This window comes from Elaeis guineensis, chromosome 5 (assembly GCF_000442705.2).
Source record: "Elaeis guineensis isolate ETL-2024a chromosome 5, EG11, whole genome shotgun sequence".
NCBI lineage: Eukaryota > Viridiplantae > Streptophyta > Magnoliopsida > Arecales > Arecaceae > Elaeis > Elaeis guineensis.
The window spans coordinates 555,778-577,387 of NC_025997.2; the positions used below are offsets into that span (position 1 = coordinate 555,778).

Sequence of the window (21,610 nt, forward strand, 5' to 3'; positions counted from 1 at the left end):
ATCCTGCTGCTTTTCCACCTCCACCTCTCTCTCATATCCACACACCTAAAAGTGTTAGGCTGCTCCCTTGCTTCATGTCCAAAGGTGTTGGGCTGATCCTCCATATGCTTGAAGGGGTTCCGACACCGTCCAACTGAAGAAAGGAGAAAGGTTGCATCAAAGGTTGATCCGACAGCCATTCTGGAGATCAATTTTTTGCTGATCAAGAGCCATTAGATCCACCTTGGAGAAGGTGGATTAGATCTAGAGAAAGAGTCCTAGACGAAGATTTGAGTGGATACCTGTAGAGGTCGGATACGTTCACGGCTCAACAGTGGATTTCGACAAAATCACGATCATCGAATTGCGGAGATTGTCTACCAGCGCAAGGTGATGTGATCACTACTCTCTAATTATTGCATGCTAATTTATTTGCTGCTTAATATCTGATTTAGATTTATGTGTAGCAAGCTGGATTGATGAAAATTTTTTGAAATCTGTTGCCTCTGATTTGAATCGATCTGGTGCACAATCCAATCCTTCAACTAGTATCAGAGCCAGATTGTACAGATCATAGATCTAAATCAAATCAAATTTGATTCGGATGTGATTTAAAGTAGTGATCAGATCTAAAAATATTAGATTAGATCTAATTTTCAGTATGACTAGATAGATCTAAAAGTAGTTTAGATTTGATCGCAAGCATGCTTTTAGACTAGATCTATTTTGATATATGAGATATATGTGTAGATCTAGTTTAAAATCTGGATAGTCAGGTACTCAGAATGAATTTATCATCAGGCCATCCGATTGATAAGTCATATATTTTTATATTTATTGTAGATATTTTTGATATTTTATGGTGCTAACATCTTCTAAAAAACTTAATTTCATAAATAAATTAAATTTTCTTACAAAAATAGATAATTTTAAAAAATATAAAATTAGAGCATATTTATGAAAAATAGATATTAATTTAATTAAGTAATTTAAGTATCAAAATGATAAAAAATTATTGAGTAATTTAATATATATTTTTAAAGATTTTTAGATATAAATCGGAGCAAAAATCAAGCCAAAATATCCTAAAAATTTTTTAAAATAGCCTTCGGTGCATGGTGGACCGGCCGCTCAGTCCATAGATTCGATGGCGTGATCCACAGAAATGATTCATGGTGTTTGGCGGGGTTCACAGGTGGGCAGAAGAAATTTGCATGATCCAACGGCTAATATCGCTTCGAATACTCGATCGGACGGCTGATATCACGTGTTACCATATCCAGCAGTGGTGGCCTACTCTCAGTGCACGATCCGACAGTCCAAATCGATTCTGAATGAGATCAAATAGTCCACATTCATTATTGGTTGAAAACTAAGCAAAGAAAGAAATCTGAGCACGATCCAACTACAGAATTCTATCTGGAGTCTGATCCGACTGCTGGTCTTCATCCCGACTAAGAATAGAAAGTATTTTGCGCCATCCGACGGCCAGAATTCAATCAAATATGCGATCGAATGGCTGTTATCATTTTTGATTGAGAGGAGTTAAATGCTGATTTTTGATCAGATCTGGGTGGTCCAATAAAGATCTGACGGTTAGAAATTAATGATACAGACATACTACGAATTCTAAAGATTTTAGGACTCCTTTTGCTACCAAAAAAAGATGAAAAATTCACCTATAAATAAGAAGTCTGAGAATAAGAGAAAAAAATTTAGTAAAAATATAAAAAAAAATTAAAGAGATTTAGGGATCCAAAGAAAAGAAGAAGAAAAGTCAGTTTGCTCCACGGAGTACAAAGAAAGAAGGAGAGATCATCAACCATCTTTTTGATGAGACTATACCGATCAACTTCAGATCTTTATTATAATTTTATTTTATTTTATTATTTTTTAAATTTTTATACTTGAATTTCAATTTTAATTAATATAAAATTTATTTTTTTTATATTTTAAATTCTTATCTTTTATTTTTTTTATAAGGATGCTAGGATCTATTTAGTAGATCTTAGTACCAATTTATTTTATATATTTTAAATTTTTATTATTTATTTTTATTATAAGTAGAAGCTAGGATCTAAATAGTAGATCTTAGTATTGAATTTATTTTTTATATTTTTAATTTTTATTTTTTGATTTAAATTATTTTCTTCAAAATTTTATTTTTTTATAAAATCTAAGATTTCAAATCAAAATATTGTCTTCTCTATAGATTCAACCCAACTTACTACTTTCTATGTATTTTTAATTTTTATTGAAGTTGGGATTAATTTGATAAGTACGATGTCCTAACAACAACATCGTGAGCATATCAAATTTTTGACTTTGTTACTGGAGAAGGCATCAATTTTAATGTTTGATTTTTTTGATTTTTTTATGAATATAGCTTACTAACTTTTATGATTATTTTAGAAAAAATAATTTAAAAGAAAAAAGAGATAGAAAGCTTTCAATTTGGTGAGATCAATCCTAACCATAACCTTAATTATTATTTTTAATATTAATTATTATTTTCTAAATTAACCTAAAATTCACCCACATAAACTTAACAAAAATCACATGACAAGTGTAGAAACTTAAATTTTTGAGAAGCATTCATCATATTAGATTTACTTTTGACAATCGTTGGAGACAAGATAAGCTTTCAAGTTTGATTAATTTCATGCATCTAATTTAGTTGCATAGAACCTCTTATTTGAAATTGATTGTACATATTCATCTCAAATCAATTTAATGGCAACACCTATAATAAGATAAAGTAAAAATTTTATCACCCTTTCTTAGTCCAAAAATAACCAACCAGCATCCCATATTAACCCAAGCCCAATTAAAATTAAGTAGATGTTCGCCCCTAGGATCAATTGAGTTCAGTTTGAGTATTGTAGTGAAGTCAAGTGCAAAGCAAGTTTGAACTCACCCTTGAAACTGGTGTCTAAGATAAGAGGTTATAAAGGCTAAGCCTAAGTAAACTCGCAGTTATTTAATTAATTTTGTTAACTTACCTAGCCAATCCAGTTGGTGTCTAAGGTAAGCAATGGGAGGACCCCCACGACCCCACCTCTTACCTGGCTAGTTAAAAGAAGTGAGGACAAACCCAATTTACATTTAGGCTAAGCCACTCTACATCGATCTGTTAGGTCTAAAAAACTCATAGGTATCTAGGTTTAATTGTTTGCTAACTTTATTATAATTAATACTTAACCACAACTAATTCTTCTCATTTATCATCTTTAGGTGTTGGGCTTTTTTTAGGTTCTCACATTTAAAATCTTTCTCTTTCTTTCTCTTCTCTTTCCTTTCTCCCTCTTCTTAAAAAAAAAAAAAATTAAACCACACATATTGAGATTTGCATTGGTGCATGCACAGTAGGAGATCTCTTTATCCTAACCTAATTTAACCTAATTCTAAAATTGAACGGCTGATCCATGTTAAATCTGATGATCAAATGGCTGGAAATCTTAAAAGCACCTAGGCAGATGAAGGAATATTTTATTCCTTCCACCTATAACCCATCAATATTTTCATCATTCTATGGGATCAAACATTCTGACTCCAGTCCTAAGTTCGATTTGAACCTGATAGCCCAAAAATTAGATAAAATTGACCTTCTTATAGATAAATTTTTAGCCCTAGATCAATAATCTCTTGCGCAATGCACATCATCTCCCAATTATCAGGAGAGTTGTTCTATCTGTGCTAGCCCAGTCCATCATATGAGTGAATGTCCCATGGCTGCACAGTTTTCACCTTTCATCCAAGAATAAATTCAAGCTGTCCAAGGTTACTTCAAGCCTATCAACGATCCATTCTCAAACACATATAATCCAGATTGGAGGAACCACCTCAATTTTTTTTGGAGATCCCAACAGACTCAAGCTCAGATCTAAATTTCTTTTATGCAAAACTTTCAAAATAGGTCCCAATACCATAACTATGCCTATAATGGAGCTCAGTCTAGTCAGCCTATCCAGCCATCCTATTATAATTAGCCTTCATACCCACCTCCTTAATAAACTTCTCTAGCCGACGATAGGTTTAGCCAACTTCAACAAATAATTATAATCCAACAGCAATCCCTCACCAAGCTAGAAGCACAAATAGATCAGTTAACTGAGTCTTCTATTAGGAGAAAACTAGGTCAATTACCAAACCAACCAATACTGAATTATAAAGATAACCCATCCATCCATCAACCACCTGAACCTAGTCATCAATCCAATGTCTCACCTAAGAATCCTTAATTTGAAAATGACAAAGTAATCTCTAAGCTTAAAAGTAATAAGATTCTTAAGGATGCATACTAAGACCAGATAAGTGAGGCTAGTACTGATGCTAGCCAAAAAAAAATTTTGAAAGAAGAAGTTAGTACTGAGACTAACCCAATAGAAGAATCTGTGCTCGAAATTGGTTCCAATTTAAGTGAGAAAGATAAAGAAAAGAAGAGAGCGAATGAGTTATCCAAAATATATAAATCAAGAGTCTCATTTTCTTCAGTCCTAGAAGTCGGTTCTTCTTTTTTAGAATCATCACCTCCTCTAGAACAAAAATTACCCTTGATCACATCGGAGCATGCATGTTTATAATCAAGTAATACCTTTTCAGCACCTATTGCATCAAACTCAACTCCTAACTCAAAAACTCAATTCATGAGCATTTTAGAAGAACAAATAGGAGAAATTCTCAACAAATAAAGGTCTATGAATTGATTTATGAATTATCTTCTAAAATTAAGAACAGAGACGTGAACTTCTTTCTGGAGATTGATAATAAAATATTAAAATTTATTATAGATCATCTTTCTGAGATTGACAATCTAAAATCATTAAAATTTATCAATCCAATATTTGACACAGGGTAGGTGAGAGAATTGGCATGATCTAATTGAAGACGGTAAACTTAGCACTTTCTGTGAGGCAACCCAGCTTTTACTTTTGCTTTTGCTTTTTTTTGTATTTTGTTTAGGTTAATTGAGTCTTGCTTAATATTTTTTGTAGGGATTTAAAGATAATATTAGTTAAGTTGGGGGAAAAATAAATTTTGAAAAGACTTCTAGATTAGATGACATCTCTTTTTTTTCTTTCTCTTTGTATGCACCTTTTATTTTTCTTACTCCATTGAGAACAATATTGATTAAATTAAAAAAAAATAATAATAAATTTAAATTCTCAAATAAGTTAGTATTTAGTATTTAAGCATCTATTTATACTTAAAAATCATGTTAAACCAAGTATTTTTTTTAAAAAAATTGATGTATAGACCAGAGAGTTTGTGAGATATCGAGGGATTAGTATTAAAAAAATCCAATAAAGAGTTAAGTTTAGAATAAAAATACTTTTTCTTGAGTATTTCTAAATTTTTCTACTAGTATCAAAGAAGAGTTTACTTCCCATGAGCTTGTATAGGATAACTATATATTTCTTCAAATATTAAAAAAAAAAAAATTTAAGTACTTCATGCTGAGTAATCCGACCTTTTGGCCAAAGCAAGCATTGAGTTTTACATCAAAAAATATGAAAGACAAAGAATCTTTATTATAAAGCTAGTTTTAACTCATAGCCTGTTTGATTCGAGCAAGTAAGTCCGAGGGATATTCTATACCTAGTATCCTAAAGCCATCTGGTTCGAGAGTCATTAATTGAAAACTCATTATATGGATCAAACAAAATACTTAAGGGGTTAAGACACTCAATAACAGTATAATATTAAAAAAAAATAATAACTGAAAGATGAAAGTAACAATATACTTCTCCATACAAAAATTAATAATTTACAGATAAAGATAGGAGTAATTTAAAAAAAGTTTAAAAAAATTTAGTGTTCTTAGTTTAACTCTCATATTGATTAGTATTAATACTCCAATGATATACTTCATTCACGCGCTACTGAACATCAGTGGTTCTTTTTAAAATTATTTGATAAAATTTGAAACTCTAAATTAAATGATACTTAATTCTAAATTCTTTCTTTACTCGAAGACGAGCAAAGTTCAAGTTGAGGGGTGTGATAAGTCATATATTTTTATATTTATTGTAGATATTTTTGATATTTTATGATGCTAACATCTTCCAAAAAATCTAATTTTATAAATAAATTAGATTTTTTTATAAAAATAGATAATTTTGAAAAAATATAAATTAGAGCATATTTATAAAAAATAAATATTAATTTAATTAAAAAATTTGAGTACTAAAATGATGAAAAATTATTGAGTAATTTAATACATATTTTTTAAATTTTTCAAGCACAAATTGGAGCAAAAATCAAGCCAAAATATCCTAAAAAACTTTTAAAATAGTCTTCGATGCACGGTGGATCGATCGCTTAGTCCACAGATTCGATGGCATGGTCCACATGATTGATTCACAGTGTTTGGCATGGTTCACAGGCGGGCAGAAGAAATTCACACGATCCAACAGTTGATATTGCTCCAAATACATGATCGGACAACTGATATCACGTATTACCATATCCAGCGATGGTGGCCCACTCTCAATATGCGATCCAATGGTTCAAATCGATTCTAAATGAGATCCAATGGTCCACATTCATTGTCGATTGAAAATTGAACAAAGAAAGAAATCTGAGCATGATCCAATGATAGAAATCAATCTAGAGTTCGATCCAACGGCTGGTATTCATCCCGACTGAGAATAGGAAGTCTTTTGCACCATCTGATGGTCAAAATTCAATCAAATATGCAATCGAATAGTTGTTATCATTCTCAATTGAGAGAAAGAGTTAAATGCTAATTTTTTTATTAGTTTTGGGTGGTCCAATAAAGATCCGACTGTCAGAAATTAATGATACGGGTATACTATGAATTCTAAGAGTTTTAGGACTCCTTTTGCTATCAAAAAAAAAAAATTACCTATAAATAGAGAGTCTGAGAATAAGAGAAAAAAATAAGTAAAAATATATAAAAAAAAGAGAAACAAAAATTAGAGAGGTTTAGGGATTCAAGGGGAAGAAGAAGAAAAGTCAGTTCGCTCCATGGAGTACGAAGGAAGAAGGAGAGATCATCAACCATCTTTCTAACGAGACTGTGTCGATCAACTTTAGATCCTTATTATAGTTTTATTTTATTTTATTATTTTTTTTAATTTTTTATACTTGAATTTTAATTTTAATTAATATAAAATTTATTTTCTTACACTTTAAATTCTTATCTTTTATTTGTTTGCAAGTAGATGTTAGGATCTATTTAGTAGATCTTAGTATCAATTAATTTTATATATTTTAAATTTTTATTATTTATTTATATTGCAAGTAGAAGCTAGGATCTAAATAGTAGATCTTAGTACTAGATTTATTTTTTATACTTTTAATTTTTATTTTTAAATTAAATTATTTTTTTTTAATTTTTTTTTATTTTTATAAAATCAAAAATTTTGAATCAAAATACTGCTTTCTCTATAAATTCAACCCAACTCACTACTTTCTATGTATTTTTAATTTTTATTAAAGTCAAAATTAATTTAATAAGCATGATGTCCTAACGACAACATCGTGACCCTATCATCAATCATAAGAGGAAGCAGAGATTAAAAACTCTCTTTTATCCAATCAAGGGGTTCTCTTATGATGTGTAGGGGTACCATGTGATTACATCCCATGAAGAAGATGAAGGAACCAGATCTAGGGTTTCAGGGTTAGATCAGCGAAAGACTAAAATAAATTAAAATTTATCTTATAAAACTAGAGAATCTCTAGATCTAAGATTCTATTACATGATTATTACATAGAATTAAATTAAAAATTTAAATATAAAGAGCAAGAACTATATGTTGATCACATCAACATGTTTCTATACTACATCTAATGTATGTAAAATATAATAGATCATATCTATTACCTTGCAAGTTAGACGTTCTAACTTTGCTGATCTGGACTTGAGGATGATGTTGCAAGCTGCACATGCATCCAACCTCTAGGAGTTATCTACACGAGCCCACGAATCACGATCAGAAGTCCTGATCTAGGAAATCAGCATAGTATGCTAGTATTATGCTGATTCTTCTTCGATGATCGATCAGATACCTCCTTCTTCTTGATTTGGACTCTTTCAAAGATGAGAAGTAGGAGAAAGAGTTTTAGATATGAGACACTCTCAGAAAACTCACAGATGGAGGAAGAAAAGAGGTGAACTCAGCAACCCTAGAAGAAGACCCTCTTCTTCTTCTCTTTGCTTTAACCCAGACACTTAGTTTTGTGTCTATTATATCTCCACGCCTCAACACTCTTTCTCTCTGATTTTCACATGCCCCAAAGGTCTCTCAATGCTCTATAATTTATAAAATTTTTTAAAAAAAATTCATCTTAAATAATGAGATATGAAGAATTCTTGTCTAGGTCAAATACCTAGTCAAGAAAAATCCAAACAGAAAAAGACAAGTGGTGCCCAACTCTTGGGTGCCCCCTCCTTCTTTTTCTGCCATGGACCACCAGCAAAGGGTGCACAATATGTGCCATAAAAGTCACAAAAATCTCAAAAAAAATCTGGACAAAATCAGTGCCATAAGGAAAGAGTTTTGGTTTCCTAAAATTCTATCACATAGAATTTGAAATCCAAACTAATTCCTACTTTGACTTGGTCCACAACCACATTCCATGTAAGAGAGAAAGAGTAAAAAACTTTGGACATGCGTGAAGGCCTGAAAGAGAAGGTTTTATCGCACAAAATAAGAGAGAGTGGGCGTGGGGGCCTGATGTGCAAATCTTAAAATTTGTAAATAAAACCGCAAGCGCACAGTGTGCAGAGTAGCACAACCAGCGAGTACGGGTCGATCCCACAGAGACTTGGTTTAAAAATAATTTTCAAATCTATGCTCAAGCGAGCTTTAACGAAAATCAAAAGTCGAAAGTTGTTTGCTAAAGACAATAAGACTAAGGATCTAGGATTTTTGAATCCACTAGATCTAGATTAGGAAATTCTACCTAGAATTTTTCTTATTGAGCATAACGACTACTCCTCTTATCTTTCTCAAGCATAGATTATGAAGGGACTAAGGCCCAATGATAAACCATCAAGATTCTTTACAGGGGAGTAGTAACTAGGATCCCTTAGGGTTTTCTCCTCCTATGCACTGAATCAGGCATGAACTATGAAGGGACTCTGACCCAACTGTAGTTCATCAAAAATTCTTGACAAAAGAGAAAGAAAAAGAAACCCTAAGAAAAAGAAAGAACCCTATGTAAAATCCCTACTCATGATCTAGCTTCATCGCAAACCCTAGAAGGTATGCTTAGCTAGACATGATCTAAATCTACTTGCAAAATTTAAATGCAGAAAAATAAACTATCCTAATTTCATAAATTAAACTATCCTAATTGCATAAATTTAAACTAACCTAATTGCATAAAATTAAATTGCATAAATTAAACTATCCTAATTGCAAGAAAAATAAATTGCATAATGTAAAGAGATAAAATTGCATAAAAATAAGATTTTATATAAAAAAAATTTATTACAAAAATCTCAAAACTTGAGGCTTGAGAAGAAAGCTAAAAACCCCACTATCTAGGGTTACAAGCTTGATCGGAAGACCAGACTCCCTAAAACAAGGGCCTTTGGGGGCTTTTTATAGGCATTTGGGGGTTATAAGATTTTCAAAACTTTAGATGTGGGACTAAGAGATTTTAGAGGGCTGTTAGGGGGGTTTAGGGGCTCAAATCTCGCTCAAAAAGCACTTAAATCCATCAAGAAACTCTAGAAATTGTTTCAGCCGTCCGATCTTAATCTAAAGGACCCAATTCATCTAATAAATCAAGCTGGAAACGATTCTGGCCGTCGGATCAAGACCTGGGTGAAGCGCTGTCGTTGGATCGTGCTGCAGAGATGGGATCAGGTCGGATGCGTTGCGGACCGTCTGATCAAGGCGCTGGAAAATTTCGTCCGTTGGATCGCGCTGCAGAAGGATCCCGTGTTGTCCTAGTGTTTATTGCTTCTTGCAATTGCCTTGATTACGGTTGGATCTTGACCGGCTGCGATGGTGGCCGTCCGATGGCACAAAAATATGGAGCGTTGGATCTTGATCAGAGAAGATCGGACCATTGAGTGATGTGAAGTTACCAGGTTGCCCTTCGGACCTTCTTCTCTCTCCTCATGAGCCCTGGACCGCGCGCATGGATCGGGCTCGTGATGCATTGCGGTGAGCCGAGACTCACTGATTGGTTGGTTTATGGTGCGCCGATGGGTCCATGGTCCATGCGCCTGTTGCTGTGGACCAGGTGGCTAACCAGATCACCAAATCAGTTAATTTTTGATCAATTTTGATCTGATTTGACTCGGGTTTGACCCAATTGAGTCTTCTTTCTTCATTCTTCAATTCCTGGGTCAATTTAACTCCGTTTTGCATAAAATTTATGCCGTTGGAATCCTCTTTCCTTGTTCTTTCTATTGATGACCTTTTCTTCTGCAAAATATAATAACAAATATCAATTTCTTAATAAAATTAGATAATTTAGATATTAATTGATACTTTTTATGTCAATTTGTGACATAAATCACACCCCCCAACTTAATCATTGCTAGTCCCTTAGCAATGTACCAAAATAAGATCATATTCCAAAAAGATCCTTCCTTTGCAAATTAATTTAAGATCAAAATTCAAAAAGTTTTCTAGTATTACTAAGTAATGAGCTTCGAATTAGAATCGGTAGTCAGTCTACTTAGAAGCTTTTTTAGAGTACACTTAAAGTTTTATAGCACTTATGTGAGTGATAACTAACTTAGTATTTCAATATTAACTTGTACAGGCCAATTGTATCATTTTTCATAACTTAGTTCGATTAATTTTCTATACACCCCAGATTAAACAAAGAACTAAGGTAGCTTTCACACTGTTTTTTTTTTTTTTTTTTTTTTTGAGCATCCTGGCCTTCCCACCACCGTTTGATGCGAATCTCAACACTTGACTTAGGTGAAGAGACCCGGTTACTAGGCTTAGGGCAATCCACATTTACTCTGTGTTTTGCATTTTATTTCAGGCAGGTAGCTCTTTTTTTAAATTCAAATTTTTTCAATTGGGGTGTAGAAAAAATTATCTAATTTAAATAATACTCAAATCCTTAATTGGCCTTACAATTAACACCTACTTTACCTTGTTAGTGTGCATGTGCAATTGGAAGTGCTAATAGTCTTTAAATGACCTAGGCCACCAAGAGTTTAACCAGCTAATCTTCTTCGTGACTCACTATATTTATTAGCAAATACTTTCTAACTTACTCTTATTTCTTTTCTATATTAATTTATTTCAATTTTTTTTTGCATAAAAATAAGATTTTATAAAAAAAAATTTAATATATTAAATGCAAGAATTAACTCATAGTGGAAGGAAAAGGAAATGATAACACCTGATTTTGTTCAAGCTCTCCCCCCAACTTGACCGACATTGTCCCCAATGGAGTTTATCTAATTTATTTGTCCTAAGCAAACTGAAAACAAAGAAAGCATTAGAAATTAAATAAGTTGGGTTGCCTCCCAGAAGCGTTAAGTTTTATGTCTTCAGTCAGACCAAACCTCGAAGTAATTTAATCAGAATAAGTTGGTTCATAAAGAACCATGGCATCTTCAACAGTCTCGATAGATAATTTCAAGAATGGTTTTAATCGTTGACCATTAACTTTAAAGATAACACCATTACTTGGATTTTCTATCTCAACAGCTCCGTGTGAAAAGACTTCCTTTACTAAAAATGGTCCTGTCCATCTAGACCTAAGCTTTCCTAGAAACAGATGTAATCTAGAGTTATATAAGAGCACCTTTTGTCCGATATTGAAAGTTTTTCTCATAATTGATTGATCATGAAATACTTTGGTTCGTTCCTTATATATCCTTGCATGTTCATAGGCTTCATTTCTAAGTTCTTCTAATTCATTTAACTGAAGCTTCCTATGGTTTCCAACGTCGTTCAAATTTGTATTTAGTTGTTTGATGGCCCACATGGCTTTGTGTTCTATCTCAATAGGCAAGTGACATGGTTTACCAAACACAATTCTATAAGGAGACATTCCTAGATTGGTTTTGAAAGCGGTTCGGTATGCCCAAAGTGCATCAATTAATTTCAAAGACCAATCCTTTCTATTGGCACTAACAGTTTTTTTCAGGATCTGTTTGATTTGTCGGTTTGACACTTCAACTTGCCCACTAGTTTGAGGATGATATGGTGTGGCCAATTTGTGGGTGACATTATACTTTTTCATCAATGTTGCAAAAGGTCGATTACAAAAATGGGTTCCCCGATCACTAATGATTGCCCTAGGAATACCGAAACGGGAGAGAATATTTTCTTTAAGAAACTTAATGACCATTTTACTATCGGGTGTTCTACATACAATTGCTTCTCCCCATTTTGAAACATAATCAACTGCTACTAGAATGTATTCATTTCCAAAGGAGTTTGGAAATGGTCCCATGAAATCGATCCCCCAAACATCAAAAACTTCAACTACCAAGATTGGGTTGAGTGGCATCATGTGTCGCTTGGTGATTCGGCCCATTTTCTGACATTGAGCACAACTTTTACAATATTCATGAGCATCCTTAAACAAATTGGGCCAATAAAAATCACATTGGAGAACCTTAGCAGCAGTTTTCTTAGACGCGAAGTGACCCCCACATGCTTGATCATGACAAAAAGATAAAATATTCATGACTTCGTTATCTGGGATACATCTTCTAATAATTTGATCATGACATTGTTTAAAAAGATAAGGATCATCCCAAATGAAATACTTTACTTGGGCAAAGAATTTATATTTATCCTGCTTAGTCCAATGAGAAGGTATCTTGCCTATGGCTAAATAATTTACAATATCAGCAAACCAAGGTTCAGTAGACACAGACATGAGTCGCTCATCTGGGAAAGATTCATTGATGGGTGGTTCACTAGATGGTGCGACTGGAATTCGGGACAAATGATCTGCTACAATGTTCTCAGTGCCTTTCTTGTCCCTAATTTCTAGGTCAAATTCTTGAAGGAGCAAAATCCATCTGATTAAGCGTGCCTTGGCATCCTTCTTTGCTAGGAGATGTCTAATGGCTAAGTGATCGGTGTAAACAATGGTGTGGGTCCCAACCAAATAAGATCTAAATTTCTCTAAAGCAAAGACAACGGCAAGGAACTCCTTCTTAGTTGTGATGTAGTTAAGCTGCGCATCATTTAAGGTTTTACTTGCATAATATATCACTCTAGGCAGCTTATTTATCCGTTGACCTAAGATTGTGCCCACCACATGATTGGACGCATCACACATTAATTCAAATGGTTCAGACCAGACAGGAGGATGAATGATTGGAGCTGATACAAGTGCTTTTTTTAAAAATTCAAAAGATTCCAAGCACTCATGAGTAAATTCAAATTTGATATCCTTTGCCAAAAGATTAGTCAGTGGACGTGCTACTTTGCTAAAGTTGGCAATAAACCTTCTATAGAATCCAGCATGACCTAAAAATGAACGTATTTCTTTCACAGATTTAGGTGGTGGAAGACTTGCAATTAGATCTATTTTGGCCTTGTCCACTTCAATCTCCTTTTTAGAAATGATATGGCCAAGAACTATTCCCTGTTTGACCATAAACTGATATTTTTCCCAGTTGAGAACTAAGTGCTTCTCCTTACATCGTTCTAGAACTAATTGCAGATGATTCAGACACTCGGAGAAGGTTAGGCCAAAAACAGAAAAGTCATCCATAAAAATTTTTAGAAATCGTTCTATCATATCTGAAAACATGCTGATCATGCATCTTTGGAAGGTTGCCGGTGCATTACATAGTCCAAAGGGCATTCGTCTATAGGCAAAAGTACCAAATGGACAGGTGAATGTAGTCTTTTCTTGATCTTCAGCGGCTATGGGGATCTGGTTGTAACCGGAGTATCCATCAAGAAAACAGTAAAACTCTTGTCCGGCTAGTCTTTCCAATATTTGATCAATAAATGGCAAAGGAAAGTGATCTTTCCTTATCGCAGCATTCAACTTTCTATAGTCTATACAGACCCTCCATCCCATTTGGGTCCTAGTTGGGATAAGTTCGTTTGCATCATTTTGGACCACTGTTACCCCAGATTTCTTGGGTACTACTTGAATTGGGCTTACCCAAGAGCTATCAGAAATAGGATAAATTATTCCACTATCTAGGAGTTTCAGAATCTCCTTTTTAACTACATCCTTCATAGCTGGATTAAGCCTTCTTTGGGCTTCTCTTGTTGGTTTAGCCTCTTCCTCTAAGTATATTCTATGTTGAACTATAGAAGGGCTTATTCCTTTGATATCTGCTATGGTCCAACCTATTGCCTCTTGATTTGCTTTTAGAACTGACAATAACTCCTCCTCTTGCTTGGGATCTAGGTCTGATGCAATAATTACAGGCAAAGTTTCTTTGGGTTCTAGATATGCATACTTGAGATGTTCTGGGAGGGGTTTCAGTTCTAAAATGGGTGCTTCCTTTATCGATGGTTTAGGTGATGATTTCACCATCTCAATGATTGGTTCAGTAGGAAGTTCAGTAGGAAGTGTCGATTCCTGATTAATCTGATTTTCTTTAAGTATTTCATTGACATCCTCAGACTCATGGATTAACCAAGGGTTAGACTCTAGGTCGACTTCATCATCACTAATGTCAATGGATTCATAAATACCATCTTGGACTACATTGACATCAGCATGAGAAGAGGATTCCTGTTCTAAGTTAAAAACATTAAGCTCAATGGTCATATTCCCAAAGGATAACTTCATTAGACCATTTCGACAATTGATTTCAGCATTGGCCGTAGCTAAGAATGGTCTTCCTAAAATGACAGGTATATGTCCTTTAGGATTCGCAACTGGCTCAATCTCTAAAACAATAAAATCTACAGGGAAAATAAAATTTTCAACCTTTATCAGAACATCCTCGACCATTCCCTTAGGGATCCTGAGAGATCTATCGGCTAACTGTAATGTGATCCCAGTAGGTTGAAGTTTTTCTAATCCTAGTTGTTCATACACCAAATATGGAAGGATATTCACACTAGCTCCTAAATCTAGCAAGGCCTTTTTTATATTGGTTTCTCCAATAACACAAGAAATTATTGGAGCTCCAGGGTCCTTATATTTAATTGGCACATGGCTAGATAGGTATGAACTGACACTTGCATCCAAAAATGCTTTCTTTGGTATATTAGTGGTCCTTTTCCTAGTGCAAAGATCTTTTAAAAATTTGGCATAAGTTGGAACCTGATGGATTATATCTAAAAGAGGAATATTAACTTGGACTTGTTTAAATACCTCTAAAATTTTATCTAAATGTTCAGATTTATTGGATTTCAGTCTGTTTGGAAAAGGAGCTCTAGAACTTTTAAGTACTGGACTAGGTGAATTTTCAGTTTCTGGTGCTTGAGGTTGAAAGGTAGTAGTTTTAGAAGGTGACTCGGCAGATGAGTCCTCTATATCATCAAGTGCAACTACCTTATTGTCTATTTATTTTTTTGATCTTAAGGTATGAATGGCATTTACACCATTAACTTGGTTTTCTTGTTGGGGTCGTGGACCATTTTGGTTCCTAGGATTTGGCTCAGGTTGGCTAGGTAACCTACCATGTTCTCGTTCACTAATGGTCGAAGCCAGCTGACTTACTTGCATTTCCAGACGGGCTATAGCTTGGGTGTTATTATTTATGAGTTGACCCGTGGTTTGCATAAAGCTGGTATGTGTTTTCATCATGGCTTTTAGGCTTTTCTCTAAAGAGATAATTTTCTTGTCATTATCATGGAAGCCTGGCGGGTTGTTCATCACTGGGTTGGACCTTAGATTTTGCTGATTGAAATTTGGATTACCTACATTAGGATTCTGGGACCATGAGAAATTCGGGTGATTCCTCCAACCTGGGTTATATGTGGGTGCATAAGGATTGTTCAATGATCCTTGATAGGTGGCATTCACCTGTGCACACTCATTCGAGTAGGAATATTCTTCTAAGACATGGTCTGGTGCATTGCACCCTTTACACATGGGTGCAGATATTTGATTTACATTGGCTGGTCTCTGTAATTCTAAGGCTTCCAATCTACGTGTTAAGGTTGCAATCTTGGCCTCTGATGCTAGGGTTGGTTGAATTTGATGCATTCCTCCTCTTGAAGGTGTAGCTTTATCAGGTTCCCTAGTTGTTTCTCACTGTAAATTTTTCTCGGCTAGGTCTTCTAAGAATTGCCAAGCTTCAGTAGTTTCTTTGTCCATAAATTGGCCTTGGCACATGGACTCTAGCATGGTTATTGAGTTTGAATCTAACCCCTCATAGATGATCTGGCATAGTCTTCAAGTTTCTATTCCATGGTGTAGGCATTGGGTCAAAAGATTCTTGAAATGATCAAAGTACTTCTAAAATGATTCACCAGCTAGTTGGTAAAATTGATTTATTTCATTCCTAATCCTAGCTGTTTTATGATGGGGGAAATACTTTTTTAAAAATATTCTCACAAAGCCCTCCCAGGTAGTGACAGAATAGTTTGGCAGACTATAAAGCCACTTCTTAGCATTGTCCTTAAGGGCAAAGTTGATTAATCTAAGTTTGACCTCATCCTCTGTTAATTGCAGTTTCATGGTTGCACATACCTCCTCAAATTCTCTAATAAATATATAAGCATCCTCTAATCCTGTGAATTTTGGAAGCATATTTATGATTTGAGGTTTGATTTCAAAATTGTTAGCTGTGGGTTGTGGCAACCTGATACAAGATGGTTGGATGGAGCCAACTGGATAACACAAATCCTTAAGGGTCATGGGTTGGATTGGTTCAGCCATTGGAACAACAGGAATTGACTCAATTCTAACTAGACGACCCGACACTCTTCTCCATACACGAGGTGTACGGTTCTCAATGTTTATACAATTTTTTTTTATAAAATTTTTATGTATAAGAAAAAAAAAGAGAAAAAGTTCTAAAGAGAAGATCCTAAGGAGTCCTAAATCTAAAGAAAAGTAACCAAATTAATTTAAATTTTAATAATTTTTTTTTTTCAAACAAGTGAAACAATAAATTAAACTCAATCTATCCTAGGGTTAACCTAAATCTAGACAGCTCCTAACTTTTTCAAGATGACCCTTCAAACCTTCCAAGTGGAGATTGATCAACTAGTTAGCCAGATAAGTATAAGAGGTGGGAGGTTCACTCATCGTTGCCTTTCTAGACATCAAACGAGTTGGCCAGGCCAGCAACTGAACCAATTTAACAAACCACCCTCAGGGACTTGCCTAGACACCAACTAATCAAACAACTCAAACTTGGTAGAACTCTTAGGGTTCCTTGTCCTATTAAGCTCGAATTCCTTAAAGTTGACGTCTAATTGATTTTAAGATTAAAGGTCTAGGTAATGCAATATGATGGAGATGGTTTTTGGGCTAAGGAAGGGTAATGAAATCCCCACCTTATCTTGTTAATGGGTTGATGCCCTTAGATTAATTATGAAAATGCAAATGCAAATAAACAAGATGACCAAAAATGTAAAAGATTTTAATTTAGAATTTTTTTTATTTTGATATTTTACTTCACGATTATGAAATATCTTTTGTTTTGTTTTATATTTTTTTTTATGATTAAGTAAATTCAAATGATTAGGTCTAAAAGCAAAAGTAATTAACTAAAAATAATAAAAGAGAAATTAGAAGCGTACCTGAGTTTTTCAGCAATCACCAACTAAATATAGAAACCTAAAGAAAAAAGAAAGAGAGTTATAAAGCACGAAGAACAAATATTTGAAAATAATTTAAAATGCCAAATCCCCGGCAACGGCGCTAAAAACTTGATGTGCAAATCTTAAAATTTGTAAATAAAACCGCAAGCGTACAGTGTGCAGAGTAGCACGACCAGCGAGTACGGGTCGATCCCACAGAGACTTGGTTTAAAAATAATTTTTAAATCTATGCTCAAGCGAGCTTTAACGAAAATCAAAAGTCGAAAGTTGTTTGCTAAAGACAATAAGACTAAGGATCTAGAGTTTTTGAATCCACTAGATCTAGATTAGAAAATTCTATCTAGAATTTTTCTTATTGATCCTAACGACTACTCCTCTTGTCTTTCTCAAGCAAAGATTATGAAGGGACTAAGGTCCAATGATAACCCATCAAGATTCTTTACAGGGGAGTAGTAACTAGGATCCCTTAGGGTTTTCTCCTCCTATGCACTGAATCAAGCATGAACTATGAAGGGACTCTGACCCAACTGTAGTTCATCAAAAATTCTTGGCAAAAGAGAAAGAAAAAAAAACCCTAAGAAAAAGAAAGAACCCTATGTAAAATCCCTACTCATGATCTAGCTTCATCGCAAACCCTAGAAGGTATGCTTAGCTAGACATGATCTAAATCTACTTGCAAAATTTAAATGCAGAAAAATAAACTACCCTAATTTCATAAATTAAACTATCCTAATTGCATAAATTTAAACTGCATAATTTAAACTAACCTAATTGCATAAAATTAAATTGCATAAATTAAACTATCCTAATTGCAAGAAAAATAAATTGCATAATGTAAAGAGATAAAATTGCATAAAAATAAGATTTTATATAAAAAAAAAAAATTATTACAAAAATCTCAAAGCTTGAGGCTTGAGAAGAAAGCTAAAAACCCCACTATCTAGGGTTACAAGCTTGATCGAAAGACCAGACTCCCTAAAATAAGGGCCTTTGGGGGCTTTTTATAGGCATTTGGGGGTTATAAGATTTTCAAAACTTTAGATGTGGGATTAAGAGGTTTTAGAGGGCTGTTAGGGAGGTTTAGGGGCTCAAATCTCGCTCAAAAAGCACTTAAATCCATCAAGAAACCCTAAAAATTATTTCAGCCGTCTGATCTTCATCTAAAGGACCCAATTCATCTAATAAATCAAGCTAGAAACGATTCTGGCCGTCGGATCAAGATCTGGGTGAAGCACTGCCGTTGGATCGCACTGCAGAGATGGGATCAGGTCGGATGCATTGCGGACCATCCGATCAAGGTGCTGGAAGATTTCGTCTGTTGGATCGCGCTACAGAAGGATCCCGTGTTGTCCTAGTGTTTATTGCTTCTTGCAATTGCCTTGATTATGGTTGGATCTTGACCGGCTGCGATGGTGGCCGTCCGATGGTGCAAAAATATGAAGCATTGGATCTTGATCAGAGAAGATCGGACCATTGAGTGATGTGAAGTTACTAGGTTGCCCTTCGGACCTTCTTCTCTCTCCTCATGAGCCCTGGACCGCGCGCATGGATCGGGCTCGCGATGCATTGCGGTGAGCCGAGACTCGCTGATTGGTTGGTTTATGGTGCGCCGATGGGTCCATGATCCATGCGCCTGTTGCTGTGGACTAGGCGGCTAACCAGATCACCAAATCAGTTAATTTTTGATCAATTTTGATCTGATTTGACTCGAATTTGACCCAATTGAGTCTTCTTTCTTCATTCTTCAATTTCTGGGTCAATTTAACTCTGTTTTGCATAAAATTTATGCCGTTGGAATTCTCTTTCCTTGTTCTTTCTATTGATGACCTCTTCTTCTGCAAAATATAATAATAAGTATCAATTTCTTAATAAAGTTAGATAATTTAGATATTAATTGATATTTTTTATGTCAATTTGTGACATAAATCAGGGCCTAAGGTGGCGCAAGGTGGAATCCTAGTCTTACTAGGATTCAATCTATGACTTGTTCAAATTTGGTTTCTCAAATCAAATCAAACCAAAACCAAATCAATCCAATTAAAATAGGTCTTAACCTAATTAAGAATATAATTTAATCAGATTAAATTAGATTTAAATCTGATTTAATTTTCTAATCGAATTAAAAATTAGGTTGACCCAAGTTTTAATTGGACTAGGACTAGTTTTTTTTTGCACTTGGCTTATGCAATAAACCAATTGGACTTGATCCAATCAAGTCCAAACTAAATCTAATTAAATCATATTCTATTAGACTTAATCTCAGTCTATTGGCTTAATCAAATTAAGCCAATTAGCAATCGAATTGCTAATCGATCCTCTTGCAACACTTGTACTAGGTTAAATGTCAATCGTATTGATCGTTTAATCCTAAAATGATTCTTAATTGTTGATCAACCATCCGATCGGATTGTGAACTCTAATGTGTGTGACCTCATAGGTCCGAACCTAAATCGACAGCACAGAAATAAATTTCTGTACCAATCGAAGTGAGCATCTAGCAATGATATCCGATGGCTGGATAGGTCGAATGTATAGAATAACATCTTTAGAACCCATGCGGATATAGTTTTCATATAATTCATCCCCTTGACCAAAATGCTCATAGGACACCTCAAAGTACAACTATCAACTCTGATCAAGTTGTCCACATTATATTTTAAAATATCAAATCTATCTGATGGATTATCCTGATCAAGATTTTGCTAAATTAAAATACTGTGACTCATTCTTCTCCAACTCTTGGAGTGGTCAATCCCATCTTGATCACATTCTGACTTTGCAAGTACTTGACTGTGCCCAGAAGCCTTCCGTCACTGAATTAAAAATTCAGTTAGTCCAGTACCAAAGCACAGTGAGTTGTTTGCAAGTCACTGAGACAATCTCAGGTCTAAGGGACACTTATACCTATATCCCATCAGAGACATTCTTGACAGCAGAATACTCTGGAGTTGGTCACGTTCAATGATGATGTACCCTTACATTTCACCTGTATGTCATATCAGTGTCTCCACACTCCTTGGTTAAGAGGACAACCAACCCATATGACCTACAGCGATCTATGCTCGATAGAAGCTGTCGTGCTTATTAACAGCCCATCATTTGATCGTAAATAGTTTTAAGGACTAATCGATGAATCCTCTCTTTATCGAACCTAAATAGTCCTAAGGACTTCATCACAACAACGAAGTTCATTAGAAGATGAAAACTTATGATGAAAATACCAAAAATTTATTTTATTTATTAACAAATTAATTACAATACAAGATTGCTCAACCATCAATAGATTGACATTTGGCTTTTGGGACATATTTCCCAGCAGAAGAATAGCGAAAGAAAAAACTTAATTTTTTTATAAAATTTTAGATCTAAAAATTTTTAGATTTTGATGCATAATTAAGTTGTTTAGACTTTTAAATTATTTTAATTTCTAAATTAAAACTTTTTATTATACATGGATCATCAGAAAAATTGTGAAACATTGAAATCTACTGCTGGTATGTCTGTTGAGTCGACTCAGTCCTTATTGAGTCGACTCAAAACCCTAATGAGTCGGCTCAGTTTGCAGATGAGCCAACTCAGTTGTACAGGCTATGGCTAATAGAATTTTTATTCATCATTGGTTAGTCGACTCAGTCTCTGAACTGAGCTGACTCACTATGATGAGTCGACTCAAGTCCAAGGTGAGTTGACTCAGTTCTATGAATAAAATTTTGTATGTAATGCAATGTTGATCTAAATTATTTAGACATCTGAATTAATCCATAAACTTAATTAAGAATTAATATATGAAATTAAATAGATCTAAAAATTAAAAATTGAAGATCTAAAATAATTTCATAATATATGGGTTCAAGGTGTGGATAGCTCGATTAGGTCTAGTTTAAGCAGTTGATCAAACCGCATCAAATGTTGGTTAGGATGGGATCAAATGTGCTCATGACCAACTCAAGTAGTTGTAATTTGAT

At 34.3% G+C, this 21,610-nt stretch overlaps 1 protein-coding gene across 1 annotated transcript in view; it reads right to left on the reverse strand.

Moving 5' to 3' along the window:
* The window catches only part of LOC140857787 (uncharacterized), a 39,425-nt gene that overhangs the window by 12,191 nt on the left and 5,624 nt on the right, over positions 1-21,610 (reverse strand). The window contains exons 3-7 of the mRNA XM_073256978.1: positions 14,948-15,206; positions 14,308-14,770; positions 13,601-13,860; positions 12,977-13,030; positions 11,964-12,601 (exon numbers count right to left, since the gene is read on the reverse strand). Of these exons, the coding sequence (XP_073113079.1) occupies positions 11,964-12,601; positions 12,977-13,030; positions 13,601-13,860; positions 14,308-14,770; positions 14,948-15,206 (1,674 nt within the window). The remainder of the gene's footprint in view (positions 1-11,963; positions 12,602-12,976; positions 13,031-13,600; positions 13,861-14,307; positions 14,771-14,947; positions 15,207-21,610) is intronic.